The sequence below is a fragment of the Podarcis cretensis genome (assembly GCF_951804945.1).
Source record: "Podarcis cretensis genome assembly, chromosome: 13".
Taxonomy (NCBI): Eukaryota; Metazoa; Chordata; class Lepidosauria; order Squamata; family Lacertidae; genus Podarcis; species Podarcis cretensis.
The window spans coordinates 41,359,242-41,379,758 of NC_137182.1; the positions used below are offsets into that span (position 1 = coordinate 41,359,242).

Sequence of the window (20,517 nt, forward strand, 5' to 3'; positions counted from 1 at the left end):
GTTTGCTCTGTCAGTCTATCAGAAAACTCGAGCGGAATATATGAAAGACTCGCGCCTTAGGTTTATAGAAAAGGGACGAGTGGTTGCCTGTGTGTCTGATTTCTGTGATGTTTACAAGAACAGACCAGCGCCTGGCTGCTCGCATGGCTTTCCTCTTTATTTCTTACAAACCTGCTCCGTCCCCCCAAGTCCCCCCAGCCCTATCCTATCTCTCGCTCCTGCAAGAGCCGTGTGCTTGCAGACCCGCCAAGTGTCCCTATTTTCAAAGGACAGTCACGGATTTACAGGTTACTAATTTGATCCTGGAATGTCCCGCTTTTCCTTAGGATGTTTCTATTTTCATCGGAGAAATATTGGAGGGTATGGAGTTTTGCTACCCCCAAGCCAAGTATAAGTAACTAGGGAACCTTTAGAAGAAACCTAAAGGCAGCCCTGAATTAAGTCTTTCTTAAAGTTTAATGTTTTGTTATGTTTTTATACATGTTGGGAACCGCTCAGAGTGGCTGGGGCAACCTGGTCTGATGGCCGGGGTATAAATAATAACGTTGTTGTTATTGTTGTTGTTGTGCCCCTAATTTCATCAGAGAAATGTTGGAGGGTTTGCCTGCACAACTTGGCACCAGGAAAAAACAGGCGCAGCAAGATCAGGTGGTATCTGGTGCGGAAAATTTCTTGTCAACCCCATTGATTTTTTTATTATTATTATTTTTGCCTGGAAAAATGGTTTGACTTTATTTCATATTTTCTTACAAAGGAATGTGGATTCTGGGCCTCTGATAACAAGTAGGCGACTGTGGACAGATATTTAAATCTACAGGATGGATTGTGTTTTGACTTGTGTTATTTTATTTATAGCAGGCAGGTACAACTCTCAAGAGACTGCGATCTACTCCCACTATAAAAAAATCTGGCAGTGACAAAAGTTGTTCAGCTTTTTGGGGGGAGCCAGAGTTATTGAGCTTTTTTGGGGAGGGTGGCGGGGCCTCCCAGGAGGCTGCCTGCCCCTCCAGCTATACCTGCCTTGCTCCGCCCCTGCCTGAGCGCCTTCTGTAAGCAAAGGTTTATAATGGGAGAAACCGTCTCTGCCCAGCCTGCTAAGAAAACAGACAGAGAAAAGCGCGAGAGCCTCGTGGGAGCGTTTCCACCACTTTTTGGAGCTTTCACTCAGGCCACGCCTCTCTCCTCCCGCTGCGCCAATCCGAGTCCTACATCCCCATCCCTCACCCCACCCCAGGCACGATGCCTGCCTGCTTTCCATTTTGCAGTTTCCGCCAAGCAAGGTCCATTTCTTGCTGGCTCTGAAGGTGCGCCATGGCGAGGAGCGCGAAGGACCGCCTGCTGGGCTGCCTGGAGAACTTGAACGAGGGCGAGATGAGGAGGTTCAAGGCTAAGCTGAACGAGATCAGCGTGCGCAGGGGCTACCAAAACATCCCCCGAGGGCAGCTGCAGAAGGCGGATGCGCTGGACCTCAAAGATCTGCTCATCAGCTTCTACGCCGAGGAGTACGCCGTGCAGCTGACCGCCAAGGTGCTAAAAGCCATCAACTGCAAGGACCGCGCCGAGGAGCTCCTGGCCGCCACTGGGAAAAGTAAGGAGCGGCTGGGGAGGGAGCGCAGCGGCCAGGGTGATCTTGCGCCCCTGGCAGAAGGGTCCAGATTGCGCCCCCTAGCCACGGAGAAATTAGCTCTCTCCTCCAACCCTCCCCCTTCCACCCATTCAATTCCTTACGCATTTCACCTTGCAAGGAATTCTTTCGCAGACAATCCAATATTTAATTTATTATTTCTTAGTAAAATGTTTCCGGGGGCTGCGAAGGACCCTCCAGCGCAGCCAGCAGGTAGAGCCCCTTCTTGCCTGGGGTCCACCCCTTTTCGACTTCCCTGAGCCCAGGAGAGCCCCCCTCCGCGCCCCAACCCCCCGGGTGTTTCCTTTCCTGATTTAGCAGAGGAAGATTTTCTTCCGCCTTTGAAAGGGAGTTGCCGGCAGCTTCCCGGCCCCGCTTGATTCCTCTGAGCGGCCAATGCCCCCCCCCCACCCCGGTTCGGGGCAGCCGTCGACGGATCTTCCTCCGCTCCCCTGAGGGCCCTGGGTCAGTCGGTTCCACGGGACAGCCGCTCCAGCGCCCTTCTTGTCCTTCCTCCTCCAGGGCTCAGGATGCCTCGCAAGGGCCAGGGGAAGAAGGTGCCGCCGGCGCAGGCAGCCGGGACAGGACGCTCACCCCAGAGAGGACGCACAGCCCAGAGAGGAGGAGCAGCCCCCCGAGGATCAGGCGCAGCCAAGAGAGGACGCGCAGCCCCCCCAGGATCGGGCGCAGCCAAGAGAGGACGCGCAGCCCCCCCAGGATCGGGCGCAGCCAAGAGAGGACGCGCAGCCCCCCCAGGATCGGGCGCAGCCAAGAGAGGACGCGCAGCCCCCGAGGATCGGGCGCAGCCCAGAGTGGAGGCGCAGCCCCCGGAGGATCGCTCGCAGCCCAGAGTGGAGGCGCAGCCCCCGGAGGACCGCTCACAGCCCAGAGTGCTTTCTGGCTACCCATTTAGCTTTGGCCCTGGCAGCGGTGGATACTAAGGATCGCGAAGGTGGGTCTGGAGGGGAGCGAAACTTTTGCCTCGTCCCGAGTTCGGCGAGTTGCCGCGAAATGAGATACTCCGGTGGTTTAAAGCGGCAGTAGAGTAAAGGTGGTTGAGGCTCATTAGCGCTTTTGCTATACATTTTGGGGAAGGGGGACGACTTACTTAGCAAAACTGGGGACTGGGCTCTTCCACTGAAAGCCTCGTCTTGCCGCATAACTGCCTTTTTCGCTTCTCTCTCTATCTCATTTTGTAACTGAACCAGGAAAACCACAACACAATGGCAGGAAATTGCCTACGTCACACAGTTTCCTATGTAATTTTCTTAACCTGTCACCAAGCAATTACTGGCTAAACTGGCCTACTGCGCAATTGTTGTCGTGATTGTTTTATTATTATTGCAATAACAACATAAGGGCTCAGGGTCCCTTCCAACTCTACAGTTCTAGGATTCTAGGATTTTTTTTATTTTTTTAAAAAATCATCTTTATTGGTTTGTCATAAGTTCTCAAAAATCTTTCTCATACATGTTAACATCCACAATAAGCAAATAAAATCTCAAAACATTCAACATTCAAAATGTGTACTTAAATAAAAAAGGGAGGGGATCCTCTACATGCGGCTGTAGGGGCTACGGAGGGATCCCACCACCTTCCGAACTATGTATAGCGCATGTGCGGCGTCGCTACATACAGTGCATGCTGCACATGCGCGCTGTGTAGCAATGCCCCACCCAAGGTGTCATGACGCCATCGTTCACCCCTGACTTTAGCACCTCCTGCTGGGTGCACCGTTGGGCAAGGACAAGACCCAAGAGCCTTCTTCTCCCCTGCTGCTCAGCGCTCTGGGGGGCTTGCAGAAGTCGGATCTGGGGAAGTTCAAAGGTGGATTCCACGTGCTCCCGCTGCGGGGGGTGGGCGGGTTTGTCTGGATTCCCAGCATGGGCGCAGCCAAGAGGGGCCAGGGGAGCAGTGTAGGATGTGAAACACAAGAGCAGTCAAGTACAACATTCCTAGAGTGAACATGTTTACACATGGGGAGGAATGTTTGTCCAGCCAGCAGGTAAACTTCCTGTATCCTTCTGGGCTGGGACAGACTTCCTCTGCATGTGACTAGAGGTGGGTGGGGCCTCACCTGTGCAGGTAATGACAAAAGCACAGGGCACGGCAGCCATCTCTCTCTCTCTTTCACCGCATCGAAGAAACATCTACTAGGCCAAAGATGCCCTCTTGGCTTCCAACCAAGAGAGGACAAAGGGACTGTCTTCTTATGAGATAGATTCCAAGTGTATGTTACTTCATTAAGCTAAGTCTGCCTTCTGGGATCCAATTGTGAGTAAACTCTTTTTATACTTTTGTAGAAGACTGTGTCCTGTCTTATCTTTTATGCATCCCGCTGCAAAGTTTAAAAATAAGAGGAATGTTACTCTGCTGAATTGTGGAACTTGTTAACACAAGTTGGATAAGGATATAATCAGACAATATATCCTCTCCTGCATCCCTGAACATTCCCACAAGTAGATGCCCCCCAATCAATACAAATCAATACAAATCTGAAGTTCTGCCCCACCCCACCCCCGTGGGAATGTTCAGGGATGCAGGAGAGGATATATTGTTTGATTATAGCCTTTCAAACTTGTGTTAACAAGTTCCACACTTTTAGCAGAGTAACATTCCCCATTTTAAACTCACAGCGGATGTGTTTGCTCAGGCTCGCTAAAGCCTCCATAATAACTGTTCTGGTATTTCCCCCTTATTCCATCATAAAAGATAAGACACAACACAGTCTTCTATAAAAGTATAAAAAGAGTTTACTCACATTCTGATCCCAGAAGGCAGACTTAGTTTCCGGCTGTATGTTACTTTTCTAAGCTATCTCTCTCCTTATGAGATAGTCCTCCGTCCTCTCTTGGCTGGAGACACAAGCACAAGACACACACTTTTCTAATAAACAAAAAGCCTGTCTCTTTGTATGCGATTTCTGTATGTAAAGTATAAAACTGATCAATGAACTCTGTATTTGCATGCTACCGGCAACCGACCAATCAGAAGCTCAGGATTTTGACAGCTAGCCAATTGCAGTTACAGAACAGCGCCCCCTATCAGGCGGAATTCAGAGCCCGCAGAGCAGCTCTTGATACATTGTATCTAAGACTGTGCCAAAATGTTTCCTTTTAACCAAACAGCTCAGAAAAAGATACCTAGCTTTAGAAATTAATATAAAATCAGTACTTTGACCGATTCTTTCAATTCCAACGTCATTTTAACCCTCGAGGAAAGGACTCTTTTTGCCTTTATCTCCTACCATGACTGCAGAAGCAGGAACTCATGAAAGCACCAGGAGTTGGGCGTCCCATCATCAGGGCCTGCGTCTCCCAAGCCTTCCTGGGTCCCTCAGGGGAAAGGGGAGGCCGCCTGCAAAACAGCGTGGCTCCCCCACCCCCAGAGAGCAGCCCGGGAGTACAGGGCAATGGCGCAAAGACTCACTTGGTCTGAAACTTCTCCGGACACGGTCCACCCCAAGGCAACCACTTTCAAATCTCAACCATTTCATGGTGGCAGAAGCAGTGGCTGGCAATATAGGTTTCCTTGTGAATAAGCCTTCGGTTGAACCCGGTTGTTGTTGTTTCCTCCCCCCTCCCCCCTTGAAGGCTCTCCTCCTGCCTCCTCCTCCTCCTGCACCTGCCCCTGAACCCACCTACACTTTAGCTACAATTCCCAGATATCAATCCCTCTTGCAAGGGTGAGCTGCACGGGGGGGGGGGGGCACAATCTGCTGCACACTGTGGTGTTCGCTGCGGGGAGAGCTGAGAGGGGAGCCCAATCCGCCTCATGCTGCGATGTTGGCGGCAGGGTGGGTGATCCCCACGCACTGCATTGGTGACAGCTGGGCAATCCCCCGTGCACTGCATCATTGTCAGGGCGGGCGGGTGATTCCCCCATGCATTGCAGCAGTGGGCCGAGTCCCCTGCAGTGTGCCTTTTTGTCACCCCTTTCAGGGATGGCACCCGGGGCCACCTGCACCCCCACCCCTTCGTACGCCCCTGCCCTGAGGGCAAGGAAATGTAAAGACTGTTATTGTTCTTTTGGTGGTGGGTACTTAGGAGGTGTTGGGAAAGATGTCTGGAAAAGTCAGCAAATGTTGAACTTGTGGGTCATGTGGCCAGCAAGACTAAGCCGCTTTTGGCGAACCAGAGCAGCGCACGGAAACGCCGTTTACCTTCCTGACAGAGCGGTACCTATTTATTTACTTGCACTTTGATGTGCTTTCGAGCTACTAGGTTGGCAGGAGCAGGGACCAAGCAACGGGAGCTCACCCCGTTGCGGGGATTCAAACTGCCAGCCTTCTGATTGGCAAGCCCTAGGCTCTGTGGTTTAACCCACAGTAGTAATGATGTATAAGTGATGCTGGGTGAAATGTATTCTGGGGATTTGGGGAAAGTTTTAAAAGTCAATGTTGCCCCATGCTCGGGGTTCTTACTCTCGTGGGGACCTGTTGTGCAACAATAAAGATCTTGGTCTACTAACAGCTGTTTTGCTCTGGTTTTTGGCTGGAACTTCCTTACTTTCTGACCACACATACCCACGGCCTCAGTCCCGATGAGCTGGGCAGTTGAATAGCCTCTCAACCCAGAATTTTCCTTATCAGAAGGAAATCAGTGTGATTATTGGATAGATTTCTACCCAAAACTTTGCCTTCTCTCTCTTTTTTTATGGAGATAAAGCTGACTTTACCTTAAAGCGCCTAATTGTTTTCCTCCCCTTGGTTGCTAGTTTGCTTATCATTTATACTTGGAAAGAGGCCATGACTATAACACTGGAAAAGTCCACCCAAGGGCAGGGCAGGGGAGCTAACTTGAATAAAATATTGGCAGGGGCGGGGAAAAGGTAAGCCCCGCCCTGCATAATTGATCACATGATGTGGTGCATGTCAGAATCTGCGTTCGACCAAGCTGATAAAGCTCATCTTCCTCCGGCCGCGTCCTTTGGAATCGCCCTCTGACATGATTAACGACCTGAGCCTTTGATGAGGCTCAGGCACATTCCCATTCAGCAGAGAATCAAAGCAGCACACGGAAGTGATGAGATTTATGGCTACATCGCTATGCTTTATTTCTTACTACGCAGACAGAAAACACATTCTCTCTCTGTGAGAGCAGAGAGCAACTGAAACAAAACAAAGGAACAGGAAACCAGTAACGTCACATCCGTCTCCCGTGAGACTTCCAACACCCTGGACTGTCTCTGGAATGTAAAGAGAGTCTTGCGACTCTAAGCAGCTGCACAGTGGCACAAACAGAAACTAACAGTGCATGCACACCATTTGAATGACACAGCCCATCAACTGTGTGGGGTGGGTGGGGTAAGGCTCATATATTTTATTGGGGGCTGCCGAGGGGACCTGGTCACCCAGAACTTCGCTCCTATGAGGAGCGAAGGTTTAGTCGTTGTTTGAGGACTATCCCTGCCTCCAGGTCTGGTCCTGACCGGAAGGATACAGTAATCAGCAAGGGAAACCCACATGACCTGAAAGTGTTGCTGTGCAATGCCAGGTCAATGATGAATAAAACCACTGCCATCCACGACCTGATTGTGGATGGAGGATTTGACCTGGCATGTGTGACAGAGACCTGGTTGGATGAGGCAGATGGGCCTGTCCTTGCCGCTGCTTGCCCACCAGGTTTCTCTTACGCACAGCAACCCAGGTCATGTGGGCGGGGAGGGGGGGTTGCAGCGATTTTTAGGAAGTCATTAGTCTGCACCAGGCGTCCTATTGGGAAGACCCAGTTTTCTGAGTGCATGTTCTGGAAGTTGGGCAATAGGGGCAGTACAGGATTCCTACTGGTGTACCGACCTCCCCGCTGCACCAAGGATTCCCTGCCCGAGCTGCTTCAGGTCGTGGCGGATATACTCCTGGAGACACCTAGCTTGGTTGTCCTGGGGGATTTTAACATCCATGCCGACACGACCTTACAAGGGGCAGCTCGGGACTTCGTGGAAAGCATGGCCTCCATGGGGCTGTCCCTGAATAAGTCTGGCCCAACTCATAGCCACGGACATGCCTTAGACTTGGTGTTTACCTCTACGGATGTTGGTGATCTGACATTAACTAAAAGCGAAACAAAAGAAGTGCCATGGTCAGATCACTTCCTGGTGCAACTGGACTTCTCCGCAACCCTTCCCCTCCGCAGGGAGGTGGGACCGATTCGGATGGTCCGCCCCCGCCACTTAATGGATCCAATTGGCTTCCAGAGAGTGGTAGGGGATGCTTTATCCCAAGTTGATGGCCTTTCAGCTGATTCCCTGGTGGCACGCTGGAATGCGGAGTTAACCAGGGCTATTGACTGTCTGGCTCCGAAGCGCCCTCTCCGATTGCATGGAGCCCGGACAGCCCCGTGGTTCTCCCCGGAGCTGAGGGTGATGAAACAATCGTTGAGACAGCTAGAGCGCCGGTGGCGGAAAACTCATTCTGAATCAGACCGGACACGGGTTAGAGCTCAACGTCGAGCCTACCAAGTGGCAATGGCGACGGCGAAGAGGGCCTTCTTCGCCGCCTCCATTGCATCTGCAGAAAACAGCAGCAGGAGACTTTTTCAGGTGGTTCGCAGTTTATCTGAACCACCTGTACCACCGGGGCCTGGTAGGGACCCCAAGATCTCCTGCAATGCTTTTGCAAAGTTTTTTGCAGATAAAATCGCTCAGATTCAGAAGGAAGTAGACTCCACAGTGGGAGCAGGGCCAGGGCGGGAGAGTGCTAGAGTTCTGTCTGGTCCTGTTATATGGGATCAATTCCAATCTGTTACCTCCGAGGATGTGGACAGGCTGCTTGGACGAGTGAAACCGACCACCTGTCTTCTTGATCCTTGCCCATCCTGGCTGATAAAAGCGAGCCGGGAAGGGCTGGGCGATGGGCTTTGCGGGGTGGTGAATGCTTCCCTCTGTGAGGGAGCCTTCCCAGACCCGCTGAAAGAGGCGGTCATTAAACCGCTTCTTAAAAAAACATCTTTAGACCCGGCCAATTTGGCCAACTATCGCCCAGTCTCAAATCTTCCATTCTTGGGCAAGGTGATTGAGCGGGTGGTTGCTGAACAACTCCAAGCACGCCTGGAGGAAATGGACCATTTGGATCCCTTCCAATCGGGATTCAGGCCTCACCATGGGACTGAAACTGCCTTGGTCGCGCTGGTTGATGATCTCCGGCGGGCTAGGGACAAAGGTGAGAGCTGTTTCCTAGTTCTGCTGGATCTCTCAGCGGCCTTTGACACCATCGACCATAACATCCTTCTGGACCGTCTAGAGGGGCTGGGAGCTGGGGGCACTGTTATACAGTGGTTCCGCTCCTTCCTCCTGGGCCGTGTTCAGAAAGTGGTGGTGGGGGATGAGTGTTCAGACCCTTGGGCCCTCACTTGTGGGGTACCTCAGGGTTCCGTCCTCTCCCCCATGCTTTTTAACATCTATATGAAGCCGCTGGGAGAGATCATCAGGGGGTTTGGACTGGGTGTTCATCAGTATGCAGATGACACCCAGCTCTACCTCTCCTTTAAATCAGAACCAGTGAAGGCGGTGAAGGTCCTGTGTGAGTGCCTGGAGGCGGTTGGAGGTTGGATGGCGGCTAACAGATTGAGGTTGAATCCTGACAAGACAGAAGTACTGTTTTTGGGGGACAGGAGGCGGGCAGGTGTGGAGGATTCCCTGGTCCTGAATGGGGTAACTGTGCCCCTGAAGGACCAGGTGCGCAGCCTGGGAGTCATTTTGGACTCACAGCTGTCCATGGAGGCGCAGGTTAACTCTGTGTCCAGGGCAGCTGTCTACCAGCTCCACCTGGTACGCAGGCTAAGACCCTACCTTCCCGTGGACTGTCTCGCCAGAGTGGTGCATGCTCTGGTTATCTCACGCTTGGACTACTGCAACGCGCTCTACGTGGGGCTACCTTTGAAGGTGACCCGGAAACTGCAATTAATCCAGAATGCGGCAGCTAGACTGGTGACTGGGAGTGGCCGCCGGGACCACATAACACCGGTTCTGAGAGATCTGCACTGGCTCCCAGTACGTTTCCGAGCACGATTCAAAGTGTTGGTGCTGACCTTTAAAGCCCTAAACGGCCTAGGTCCTGTATACCTGAAGGAGCATCTCCACCCCCATCGTTCAGCCCGGACACTGAGATCCAGCGCCGAGGGCCTTCTGGCGGTTCCCTCATTGCGAGAAGTGAGGCTACAGGGAACCAGGCAGAGGGCCTTCTCGGTAGTGGCGCCCGACCTGTGGAACGCCCTCCCATCAGATGTCAAAGAGATAAAGAATTACCTGTCATTCAGAAGACATCTTAAGGCAGCTCTGTTCAGGGAAGTTTTTAATATGTAACGCTGTATTGTTTTTAACACTGATTGGGAGCCGCCCAGAGTGGCTGGGGAAACTCAGCCAGATGGGCGGGGTATAAATAATAAATTATTATTATTATTATTATTATTATTATGAGGCAGGGTGAAGTGTCTGCCTCAGGCAGCATGATCCACAGATACAGCAGATCCTGATGTAGATCTTTATTATTTGTTCTTGATGTCAAAATTCACTCTTCCCTGATCAGGAGGAGAGGCATTTTGTAGTTCACCTCAGGCAGTGCCATAGGTGGGGGAGGCTGACTAGCTAGCCAGGTTTTTTGCCCCAGGGGAAACCTCCAAAGGGACGCCATTGAAGCTCCCAAACTGTGTGTGCAAATGCACATGGGAGTGTGCCAAACTGGGTCTTTGATCTGGGTGAAATAAAGCCTAGTTTCTTCAACCTCAGGTGCCAAAATGTCTTGAGAAAGATGATACAGAAAGACTGTATATTGCAGGGTCTGAAAAGCTTGAGAGTACTCAGTGTGAGGGCTAATTTGATGGACTTTGCTGCCACCTCGTGGACTTTTGATATGGCTATAAGAAACAACACTTTGAATTTCCTGGATCCCATCTGCACTGTATGTTTACAATGGCATCTGACCACTTTAAACTGTCATTGGTCCCCACAAAGAATCATGGGAAGTGTCATTTGTTATGGGTGCTGAGAGTTGTTAGGAGACCTCTGTTCCCCTCACAGAGCTATAATTCCCAAAGTTACCTGGGAAGTGGGATTTAATGTTAAACGACACTGGGAATTGTCATGAGATAATCCCATGCCAACAGGAATTTAACAAGGTTTGAACAAGCTATGCTGAATGCTGGTTTGAGGGAGAAAGTGAGATAGTATCACAAACTTCCTTGACAAACAAAGCAGGCTGTTACTGTAGTAGTTTTAAAGAAAGTATGGGAAACTGGCTTGCAAGCAGTGGTTGATGAAAAAAGGTGCTATAAATGACGGTCCAAAAAAGGAGTTAAAACAGTACTGGGAAATATTATGGAAACATCTCCTAAGGCATTTCACTGCTGCGATAGAACACTGGCTCAATTTTCTCATTTGTCATCTAAAGTTAGTGCAAACTGTTGTTGGGGCTGCAATAGTAAATGTACACACTACGAGCTTTAGTGGGAATGCACATGTATTAAAGTCCAATGCTGTAAAGAAAAATATTGCATAGGAACCTGGAATGTAAGAACCATGAACCTGGGTAAGTTGGAGGTGGTAAAAAATGAGATGGCAAGAATAAATATTGACATCCTGGGCATCAGTGAACTAAAATGGACGGGAATGGGCGAATTCAGTTCGGATGACCATCACATCTACTACTGTGGACAAGAAACCCGTAAAAGAAATGGAGTGGCCCTCATAGTCAACAAAAGAGTGGCGAAAGCTGTACTGGGATGCAATCTCAAAAATGATAGAATGATCTCGATACGAATCCAAGGCAGACCTTTTAACATCACAGTAATCCAAGTTTATGCACCAACTACTGGTGCTGAAGAAACTGAAATTGACCAATTCTATGAAGACTTACAACACCTTATAGAAGTGACACCAAAGAAGGATGTTCTTCTCATTATAGGGGATTGGAATGCTAAAGTAGGGAGGCAAGAGATAAAAGGAACAACTGGCAAGTTTGGCCTTGGAGATCAAAACGAAGCAGGGCAAAGGCTAATAGAGTTCTGTCAAGAGAATAAGCTGGTCATCACAAACACGCTTTTCCAACAACACAAGAGACGACTCTACACATGGACATCAACAGATGGGCAGCATCGAAATCAGATTGATTATATTCTCTGCAGCCAAAGATGGAGAAGCTCTATACAGTCAGCAAAAACAAGACCTGGAGCTGACTGTGGCTCAGATCATCAGCTTCTTATAGCAAAATTCAAGCTTAAACTGAAGAAAGTAGGAAAAACCACTGGGCCGGTAAGATACAATCTAAGTCAAATCCCTTATGAATACACGGTGGAAGTGAGGAACAGGTTTAAGGATTTAGATTTGGTGGACAGAGTGCCTGAAGAACTATGGATGGAGGCTCGTAACATTGTACAGGAGGCAACAACGAAAACCATCCCAATGAAAAGGAAATGCAAGAAAGCAAAGTGGCTGTCCAACGAGGCCTTACAAATAGCGGAGGAGAGAAGGCAAGCAAAATGCAAGGGAGATAGTGAAAGATACAGGAAATTGAATGCAGATTTCCAAAGAATAGCAAGGAGAGACAAGAAGGCCTTCTTAAACGAGCAATGCAAACAAATAGAGGAAAACAACAGAATGGGAAGAACCAGAGATCTGTTCAAGAAAATTGGAGATATGAAAGGAACATTTCGTACAAAGATTACCATAATAAAGGACAAAAGTGGTAAGGACCTAACCGAAGCAGAAGACATCAAGAAGAGGTGGCAAGAATACACAGAGGAATTATACCAGAAAGATATGGATGTCTCGTACACCCCAGGTAGTGTGGTTGCTGACCTTGAGCCAGACATCCTGGAAAGTGAAGTCAAATGGGCCTTAGAAAGCACTGCAAATAACAAGGCCAGTGGAAGTGATGGTATTCCAGCTGAACTTTTTAAAATTTTAAAAGATGATGCTGTTAAGGTGCTACACTCAATATGCCAGCAAATTTGGAAAACTCAGCAGTGGCCAGAAGATTGGAGAAGATCAGTCTACATCCCAATCCCAAAGAAGGGCAGTGCCAAAGAATGCTCCAACTACCACACAATTGCACTCATTTCACACGCTAGCAAGGTTATGCTTAAAATTCTACAAGGAAGGCTCAAGCAGTATGTGGATCGAGAACTCCCAGAAGTGCAAGCTGGATTTAGAAGAGGCAGAGGAACCAGAGACCAAATTGCAAACATGCGCTGGATTATGGAGAAAGCTAGAGAGTTCCAGAAAGACATCTACTTCTGCTTCATTGACTATGCAAAAGCCTTTGACTGTGTTGACCACAGCAAACTATGGCAAGTTCTTAAAGAAATGGGAGTGCCTGATCACCTCATCTGTCTCCTGAGAAATCTCTATGTGGGACAAGAAGCTACAGTTAGAACTGGATATGGAACAACTGATTGGTTCAAAATTGGAAAAGGAGTACGACAAGGCTGTATTTTGTCTCCCTGCTTATTTAACTTATATGCAGAATGCATCATGCGAAAGGCTGGGCTGGATGAATCCCAAGCTGGAATTAAGATTGCCGGAAGAAATATCAACAACCTCAGATATGCAGATGACACAACCTTGATGGCAGAAAGTGAGGAGGAATTAAAGAACCTTTTAATGAGGGTGAAAGAGGAGAGCGCAAAATATGGTCTGAAGCTCAACATCAAAATAACGAAGATCATGGCCACTGATCCCATCACCTCCTGGCAAATAGAAGGGGAAGAAATGGAGGCAGTGAGAGATTTTACTTTCTTGGGCTCCAAGATCACTGCAGATGGAGACAGCAGTCACGAAATTAAAAGACACCTGCTTCTTGGGAGAAGGGCAATGACAGGCCTAGACAGCATCTTGAGAAGTAGAGATGTCACCTGGCCAACAAAGGTCCGTATAGTTAAAGCCATGGTTTTCCCAGTAGTGATGTATGGAAGTGAGAGCTGGACCATAAAGAAGGCTGATCGCCGAAGAATTGATGCTTTTGAATTATGGTGCTGGAGGAGACTCTTGAGAGTCCCATGGACTGCAAGAAGATCAAACGCATCCATTCTTAAGGAAATCAGCCCTGAGTGCTCACTGGAAGGACAGATCGTGAAGCTGAGGCCCCAGTACTTTGGCCACCTCATGAGAAGAGAAGACTCCCTGGAGAAGACACTGATGCTGGGAAAGATGGAGGGCACAAGGAGAAGGGGGCGACAGAGGACAAGATGGTTGGATAGTGTTTTCGAGGTTACCAGCATGAGTTTGACCAAACTGCGGGAGGTAGTGGAGGACAGAGGTGCCTGGCGTGCTCTGGTCCATGGGGTCACGAAGAGTCGGACACGACTAAACGACTAAACAACAACAACAACAAAACATGTATTAAGCCATTCTGAGCTAATGTTCATAACAAACTGGTTAAAACTGCATTGCTCTTGCATCTAAGCTATTTTTATTGTCGTTATTTGTAAGACCAAATTCTAATATTAAATTTAAAGAACTGCTAACTTTCTTATTCATTGTTACAAGACAGACAGTAGTTTGTAAGTGGAGAAGTCTGGGAAATCTAGATCTGCCTGCTAGGTTCAGGAATATTTGGACCATTACAATTTCAGAGAAAATTTGTTGGCCTCTGTCTGCCTTGAGAGACAATGGAGTGAACTTCCAGGACACTTTTGCAGGGTAAAGAAAACCACAGACTTTTTCGCCACCTTGTAGAACTTTATTTTATGTGCATCAGGCAGCAATTTGCAGATACGTTTATTAATAGCTGGTACAAAAATTTGGAATGTAAAACTGTAATGCTCTTGATTCAGGACTTACATTATGTGAATGTGTGTTTTGTTTGTATACAGTCTGTGGCACTCCAGTGTTGGAAATAGTTATTTTTGTTTCTTTGCTGTATGCTTTCTTAATCTTTAATGAAATGCCAAAAAAAAAAAAAATGCTACGGGGTCAGCAGTGCAGGTTCAATGTACAGTTATACCTCGTGTTGCATTAGGTTCATGTTGCGTCTTTTCGGCTTGCAAACGTGGTAACCCAGAAGTGTATACTTCCGGGTTTCGTCGAGCATGCGTTTTGGGGGAGCCAGATTTTGGGGGAGCTAGAGTTATTGAGCTTTTTTTGGGCGGGGGGAGATCACGGGGCCTCCGAGGAGGCTGCCTGCCGCCCTACAGCTACACCTGCCTTGCTTGAGCGCCTTTTATGGGAGAAACCGTCTCTGCCCAGCTTGCTAAGTAAACAGACAGAGAAAAGCGCGGGAGCCTCGGGGGAGCGTTTCCGCCACTTTTTGGAGCTTTCACTCAGGCCACCCCTCTCTCCTCCCGCTGCACCGATCCGAGTCCTACATCCCCATCCCCCACCCCAGGCACCATCGCCGCTTTCATTTTTGCAGTTTCCGCGAAGCAAGGTTCATTTCTTGCAGACACTTGAAGGTGCGCCATGGCGAGGAGCGCGCGGGACTGCCTGCTGACGTGCCTGGAGAACTTGAATGAGGGCGAGTTGAGGAGGTTCAAGGCCAAGCTGAACGGGATCCGCGTGCGCAGGGGCAACGCGAACATCCCCCTAGGGCGGCTGCAGAAGGCGGAGACGCTGGACCTGACGAACATGCTGGTCAGCTTCTACACCGAGAAGTACGCCGTGCAGCTGACCGCCAAGGTGCTCAGAGCCATCAACTGCAAGGACCGCGCCGAGGAGCTCCTGATCGCCACCGGGAACAGTAAGGAGCGGCTGGGGAGGGAGCGCAGCGGCCAGGGCCGTAGCTAGGGGATCTTGCGCCCCTGGTAGATGCGTCCAAAACTGCGTCCCCTAGCCACGGAGAAATTAGCGCCTCTTTCCGCCTCTCCTCCAACCCCTCTACCCTCCACCCATTCAATTCCTCAGGCACTTCACCTTGTAATGAATTCCTTCCCAGACAATCCAATATTTAAAATATTATTTCTTAATAAAAGGTTTATGGGCGCTGCAAAGGACCCTCCAGCGCAGCCAGCAGGTAGAGGCCCTTCCTGCCTGGTGCCCGCTCCCTTTCGACTCCCCTGAGCCCGGCAGAGCCCTCCTTCACCCCCCCCCAAAGCCCATTAAGAGCGCGCCCAACTTTCGTTTCATCTGCTTTTAAAAGGGCGTTGCCGGCAGCTTCCTCTGAGCGGCCAAGGCCACCCGGTTCGGGGCAGCCGTAGGCGGATCTTCCTCCGCTCCCCTGAGGGCCCTGGGTCAGTCGGTTCCGCGGCACAGCTGCTCTGCTCATGGCCAGCCTCCAGCGCCCTTCTTGTTCTTCCTCCTCCAGGGCTCAGGATGCCTTGCAAAGGCCAGGGGAAGAAGGTGCCGCGGGCGCAGCCAGCCAGAGGACGCGCAGCCCAGAGAGGACTCGCAGCCCCCCGAGGATCGCTCGCAGCCCAGAGAGGACGCGCGGCCACCCGAGGATCACTCGCAGCCCAGAGAGGACGCGCAGCCACCCGAGGATCGCTCGCAGCCCAGAGAGGACGCGCAGCCCACCGAGGATCGCTCGCAGCCCAGAGAGGACGCGCAGCCTGCCGAGGATCGCTCGTAGCCCAGAGAGGACGCGCAGCCACCCGAGGATCGCGCGCATCCTCCCCAGGATCGTTCGCAGCCCAGAGAGGATTATGGGAGCATCTGGGCGACGGGGCCGCGAATCAGCCCGAGTACCGGGAGGTGCTGGCCGCATCCGCAGTGCAGGAAGCGGTGCTGGGAGTGCAGCTGCTCCGCCAGGAGGCCGATAGCGCGCCCCCCTGGCCTGCGCCCTGGCCGTTGACTTCCTCGCAACCCTCAACCAGCGGCTTATCTCATCTCGCCCTGGCGGCGGCGGATGCTAAGAATCGCGAAGATGGGTCTGGAGGGCGCGAAGCCCAGAGAGGACGCGCAGCCACCCGAGGATCGCTCGCAGCCCAGAGAGGACGCGCAGCCACCCGAGGATCGCTCGCAGCCCAGAGAGGACGCGCAGCCACCCGAGGATCGCGCGCAGCCCAGAGAGTATTATGGGAGCATCTGGGCGACGGGGCCGCGAATCAGCCCGAGTACCGGGAGGTGCTGGCCGCATCCGCAGAGCAGGAAGCGGTGCTGGGAGTGCAGCTGCTCTGCCAGGAGATCGATAGCGCGCCCCCCTGGCCTGCGCCCTGGCCGTTGACTTCCTCGCAACCCTCAACCAGCGGCTTATCTCATCTCGCCCTGGCGGCGGCGGATGCTAAGAATCGCGAAGATGGGTCTGGAGGGCGCGAAGCCCAGAGAGGATGTGCAGCCCCCAGAGGTCCCCGCGCAGCCCAGAGAGGACGCGCAGCCACCCGAGGATTGCTCGCAGCCCAGAGAGGACGCGCAGCCACCCGAGGATCGCTCGCAGCCCAGAGAGGACGCGCAGCCACCCGAGGATCGCTCGCAGCCCAGAGAGGACGCGCAGCCACCCGAGGATTGCGCGCAGCCCAGAGAGTATTATGGGAGCATCTGGGCGACGGGGCCGCGAATCAGCCCGAGTACCGGGAGGTGCTGGCCGCATCCGCAGAGCAGGAAGCGGTGCTGGGAGTGCAGCTGCTCTGCCAGGAGATCGATAGCGCGCCCCCCTGGCCTGCGCCCTGGCCGTTGACTTCCTCGCAACCCTCAACCAGCGGCTTATCTCATCTCGCCCTGGCGGCGGCGGATGCTAAGAATCGCGAAGATGGGTCTGGAGGGCGCGAAGCCCAGAGAGGACGCGCAGCCACCCGAGGATCGATCGCAGCCCAGACAGGACGCGCAGCCACCCGAGGATCGCTCGCAGCCCAGACAGGACGCGCAGCCACCCGAGGATCGCTCGCAGCCCAGAGAGGACGCGCAGCCACCCGAGGATCGCGCGCAGCCCAGAGAGTATTATGGGAGCATCTGGGCGACGGGGCCGCGAATCAGCCCGAGTACCGGGAGGTGCTGGCCGCATCCGCAGAGCAGGAAGCGGTGCTGGGAGTGCAGCTGCTCTGCCAGGAGATCGATAGCGCGCCCCCCTGGCCTGCGCCCTGGCCGTTGACTTCCTCGCAACCCTCAACCAGCGGCTTATCTCATCTCGCCCTGGCGGCGGCGGATGCTAAGAATCGCGAAGATGGGTCTGGAGGGCGCGAAGCCCAGAGAGGACGCGCAGCCACCCGAGGATCGCTCGCAGCCCAGACAGGACGCGCAGCCACCCGAGGATCGCTCGCAGCCCAGACAGGACGCGCAGCCACCCGAGGATCGCTCGCAGCCCAGAGAGGACGCGCAGCCACCCGAGGATCGCTCGCAGCCCAGAGAGGACGCGCAGCCACCCGAGGATCGCGCGCAGCCCAGAGAGTATTATGGGAGCATCTGGGCGACGGGGCCGCGAATCAGCCCGAGTACCGGGAGGTGCTGGCCGCATCCGCAGAGCAGGAAGCGGTGCTGGGAGTGCAGCTGCTCTGCCAGGAGATCGATAGCGCGCCCCCCTGGCCTGCGCCCTGGCCGTTGACTTCCTCGCAACCCTCAACCAGCGGCTTATCTCATCTCGCCCTGGCGGCGGCGGATGCTAAGAATCGCGAAGATGGGTCTGGAGGGCGCGAAGCCCAGAGAGGACGCGCAGCCACCCGAGGATCGCTCGCAGCCCAGACAGGACGCGCAGCCACCCGAGGATCGCTCGCAGCCCAGACAGGACGCGCAGCCACCCGAGGATCGCGCGCAGCCCAGAGAGGACGCGCAGCCACCCGAGGATCGCGCGCAGCCCAGAGAGTATTATGGGAGCATCTGGGCGACGGGGCCGCGAATCAGCCCGAGTACCGGGAGGTGCTGGCCGCATCCGCAGAGCAGGAAGCGGTGCTGGGAGTGCAGCTGCTCTGCCAGGAGATCGATAGCGCGCCCCCCTGGCCTGCGCCCTGGCCGTTGACTTCCTCGCAACCCTCAACCAGCGGCTTATCTCATCTCGCCCTGGCGGCGGCGGATGCTAAGAATCGCGAAGATGGGTCTGGAGGGCGCGAAGCCCAGACAGGACGCGCAGCCACCCGAGGATCGCTCGCAGCCCAGACAGGACGCGCAGCCACCCGAGGATCGCTCGCAGCCCAGAGAGGACGCGCAGCCACCCGAGGATCGCGCGCAGCCCAGAGAGTATTATGGGAGCATCTGGGCGACGGGGCCGCGAATCAGCCCGAGTACCGGGAGGTGCTGGCCGCATCCGCAGAGCAGGAAGCGGTGCTGGGAGTGCAGCTGCTCTGCCAGGAGATCGATAGCGCGCCCCCCTGGCCTGCGCCCTGGCCGTTGACTTCCTCGCAACCCTCAACCAGCGGCTTATCTCATCTCGCCCTGGCGGCGGCGGATGCTAAGAATCGCGAAGATGGGTCTGGAGGGCGCGAAGCCCAGAGAGGACGCGCAGCCACCCGAGGATCGCTCGCAGCCCAGACAGGACGCGCAGCCACCCGAGGATCGCTCGCAGCCCAGACAGGACGCGCAGCCACCCGAGGATCGCTCGCAGCCCAGAGAGGACGCGCAGCCACCCGAGGATCGCTCGCAGCCCAGAGAGGACGCGCAGCCACCCGAGGATCGCGCGCAGCCCAGAGAGTATTATGGGAGCATCTGGGCGACGGGGCCGCGAATCAGCCCGAGTACCGGGAGGTGCTGGCCGCATCCGCAGAGCAGGAAGCGGTGCTGGGAGTGCAGCTGCTCTGCCAGGAGATCGATAGCGCGCCCCCCTGGCCTGCGCCCTGGCCGTTGACTTCCTCGCAACCCTCAACCAGCGGCTTATCTCATCTCGCCCTGGCGGCGGCGGATGCTAAGAATCGCGAAGATGGGTCTGGAGGGCGCGAAGCCCAGACAGGACGCGCAGCCACCCGAGGATCGCTCGCAGCCCAGACAGGACGCGCAGCCACCCGAGGATCGCTCGCAGCCCAGACAGGACGCGCAGCCACCCGAGGATCGCTCGCAGCCCAGAGAGGACGCGCAGCCACCCGAGGATCGCGCGCAGCCCAGAGAGTATTATGGGAGCATCTGGGCGACGGGGCCGCGAATCAGCCCGAGTACCGGGAGGTGCTGGCCGCATCCGCAGAGCAGGAAGCGGTGCTGGGAGTGCAGCTGCTCTGCCAGGAGATCGATAGCGCGCCCCCCTGGCCTGCGCCCTGGCCGTTGACTTCCTCGCAACCCTCAACCAGCGGCTTATCTCATCTCGCCCTGGCGGCGGCGGATGCTAAGAATCGCGAAGATGGGTCTGGAGGGCGCGCAGCCCTCCGAGGATCGTTAGCAACCCAGAAAGGATGCTGGGAGTTTCTGGGCGACATGGCTGCGTGGAAACAGCGGCGGGACGAGGCGTCCGGGTCTCTGGTCCACAATAACCAGCAGCTGCAAGCGCAGAACCAGCCCGAGTACCGGGAGCTGCTGGCCGCACCCGCAAAGCAGGAAGCGGGGCTGGGAGTGGAGCTGCTCCGCCGGGAGGCCGATTGTGCGCCTCCCTCTTCTGTCCGTTGCCCCCCTCAACCAGCGCTTGTCTCATCTCGCCCTGACGCGGCGGATGCTAAGGATCGCGAGGTGGGAAACTTTTGCCTTGCCCCGAGTTCGGCGGGTTTGCAGCCAGATGACATAAGACGCTGGTTGAAAGAGGAGGTAGAATAAAGCTGGTTGAGTTTCATCAGCGCTTTTGCTACATTTTGGGGAAGGGGGGGTCTTAGCAAAATTGGGGAGTGGGCTCTTCCACTGAAACCTCATCCTGCTGCATAACTGCCATTTACGCTTCTCTCTCCATCTCGCTTTGTAACTGAACCAGGAAACCACAGTTTCCTATGTAAGTTTTTTAACCTATCACCAAGCAGTTACTGCTAAACACCTGCTGCACAATTGTTGTTGTCGCTGTTTTATTGTTATTGCAGTAACAACATAAGGCCCCGGGGTCCCTTACAACTCTAGGATTCTAGGATATCTTTTTTTCTTCTTCTTTTAAAATTCATCTTTATTGGTTTTTCATAAATTCTCTTTCTCATACA

At 53.4% G+C, this 20,517-nt stretch overlaps 1 protein-coding gene across 1 annotated transcript; it reads left to right on the plus strand.

Annotated features, from left to right (window-relative positions):
• Positions 1 to 123: 123 nt before the first annotated feature.
• LOC307200457 (uncharacterized protein) lies at positions 124 to 20,149 on the plus strand (the record flags this gene model as incomplete). The annotated part of the gene is made up of 3 exons (XM_079948997.1): positions 124 to 287; positions 1,266 to 1,588; positions 15,858 to 20,149. The coding sequence occupies exons 2-3, from the start codon at positions 1,312 to 1,314 to the stop codon at positions 20,147 to 20,149; spliced, it is 4,569 nt and encodes a 1,522-aa protein (XP_079805123.1). The 5' UTR covers positions 124 to 287; positions 1,266 to 1,311.
• Positions 20,150 to 20,517: the final 368 nt, after the last annotated feature.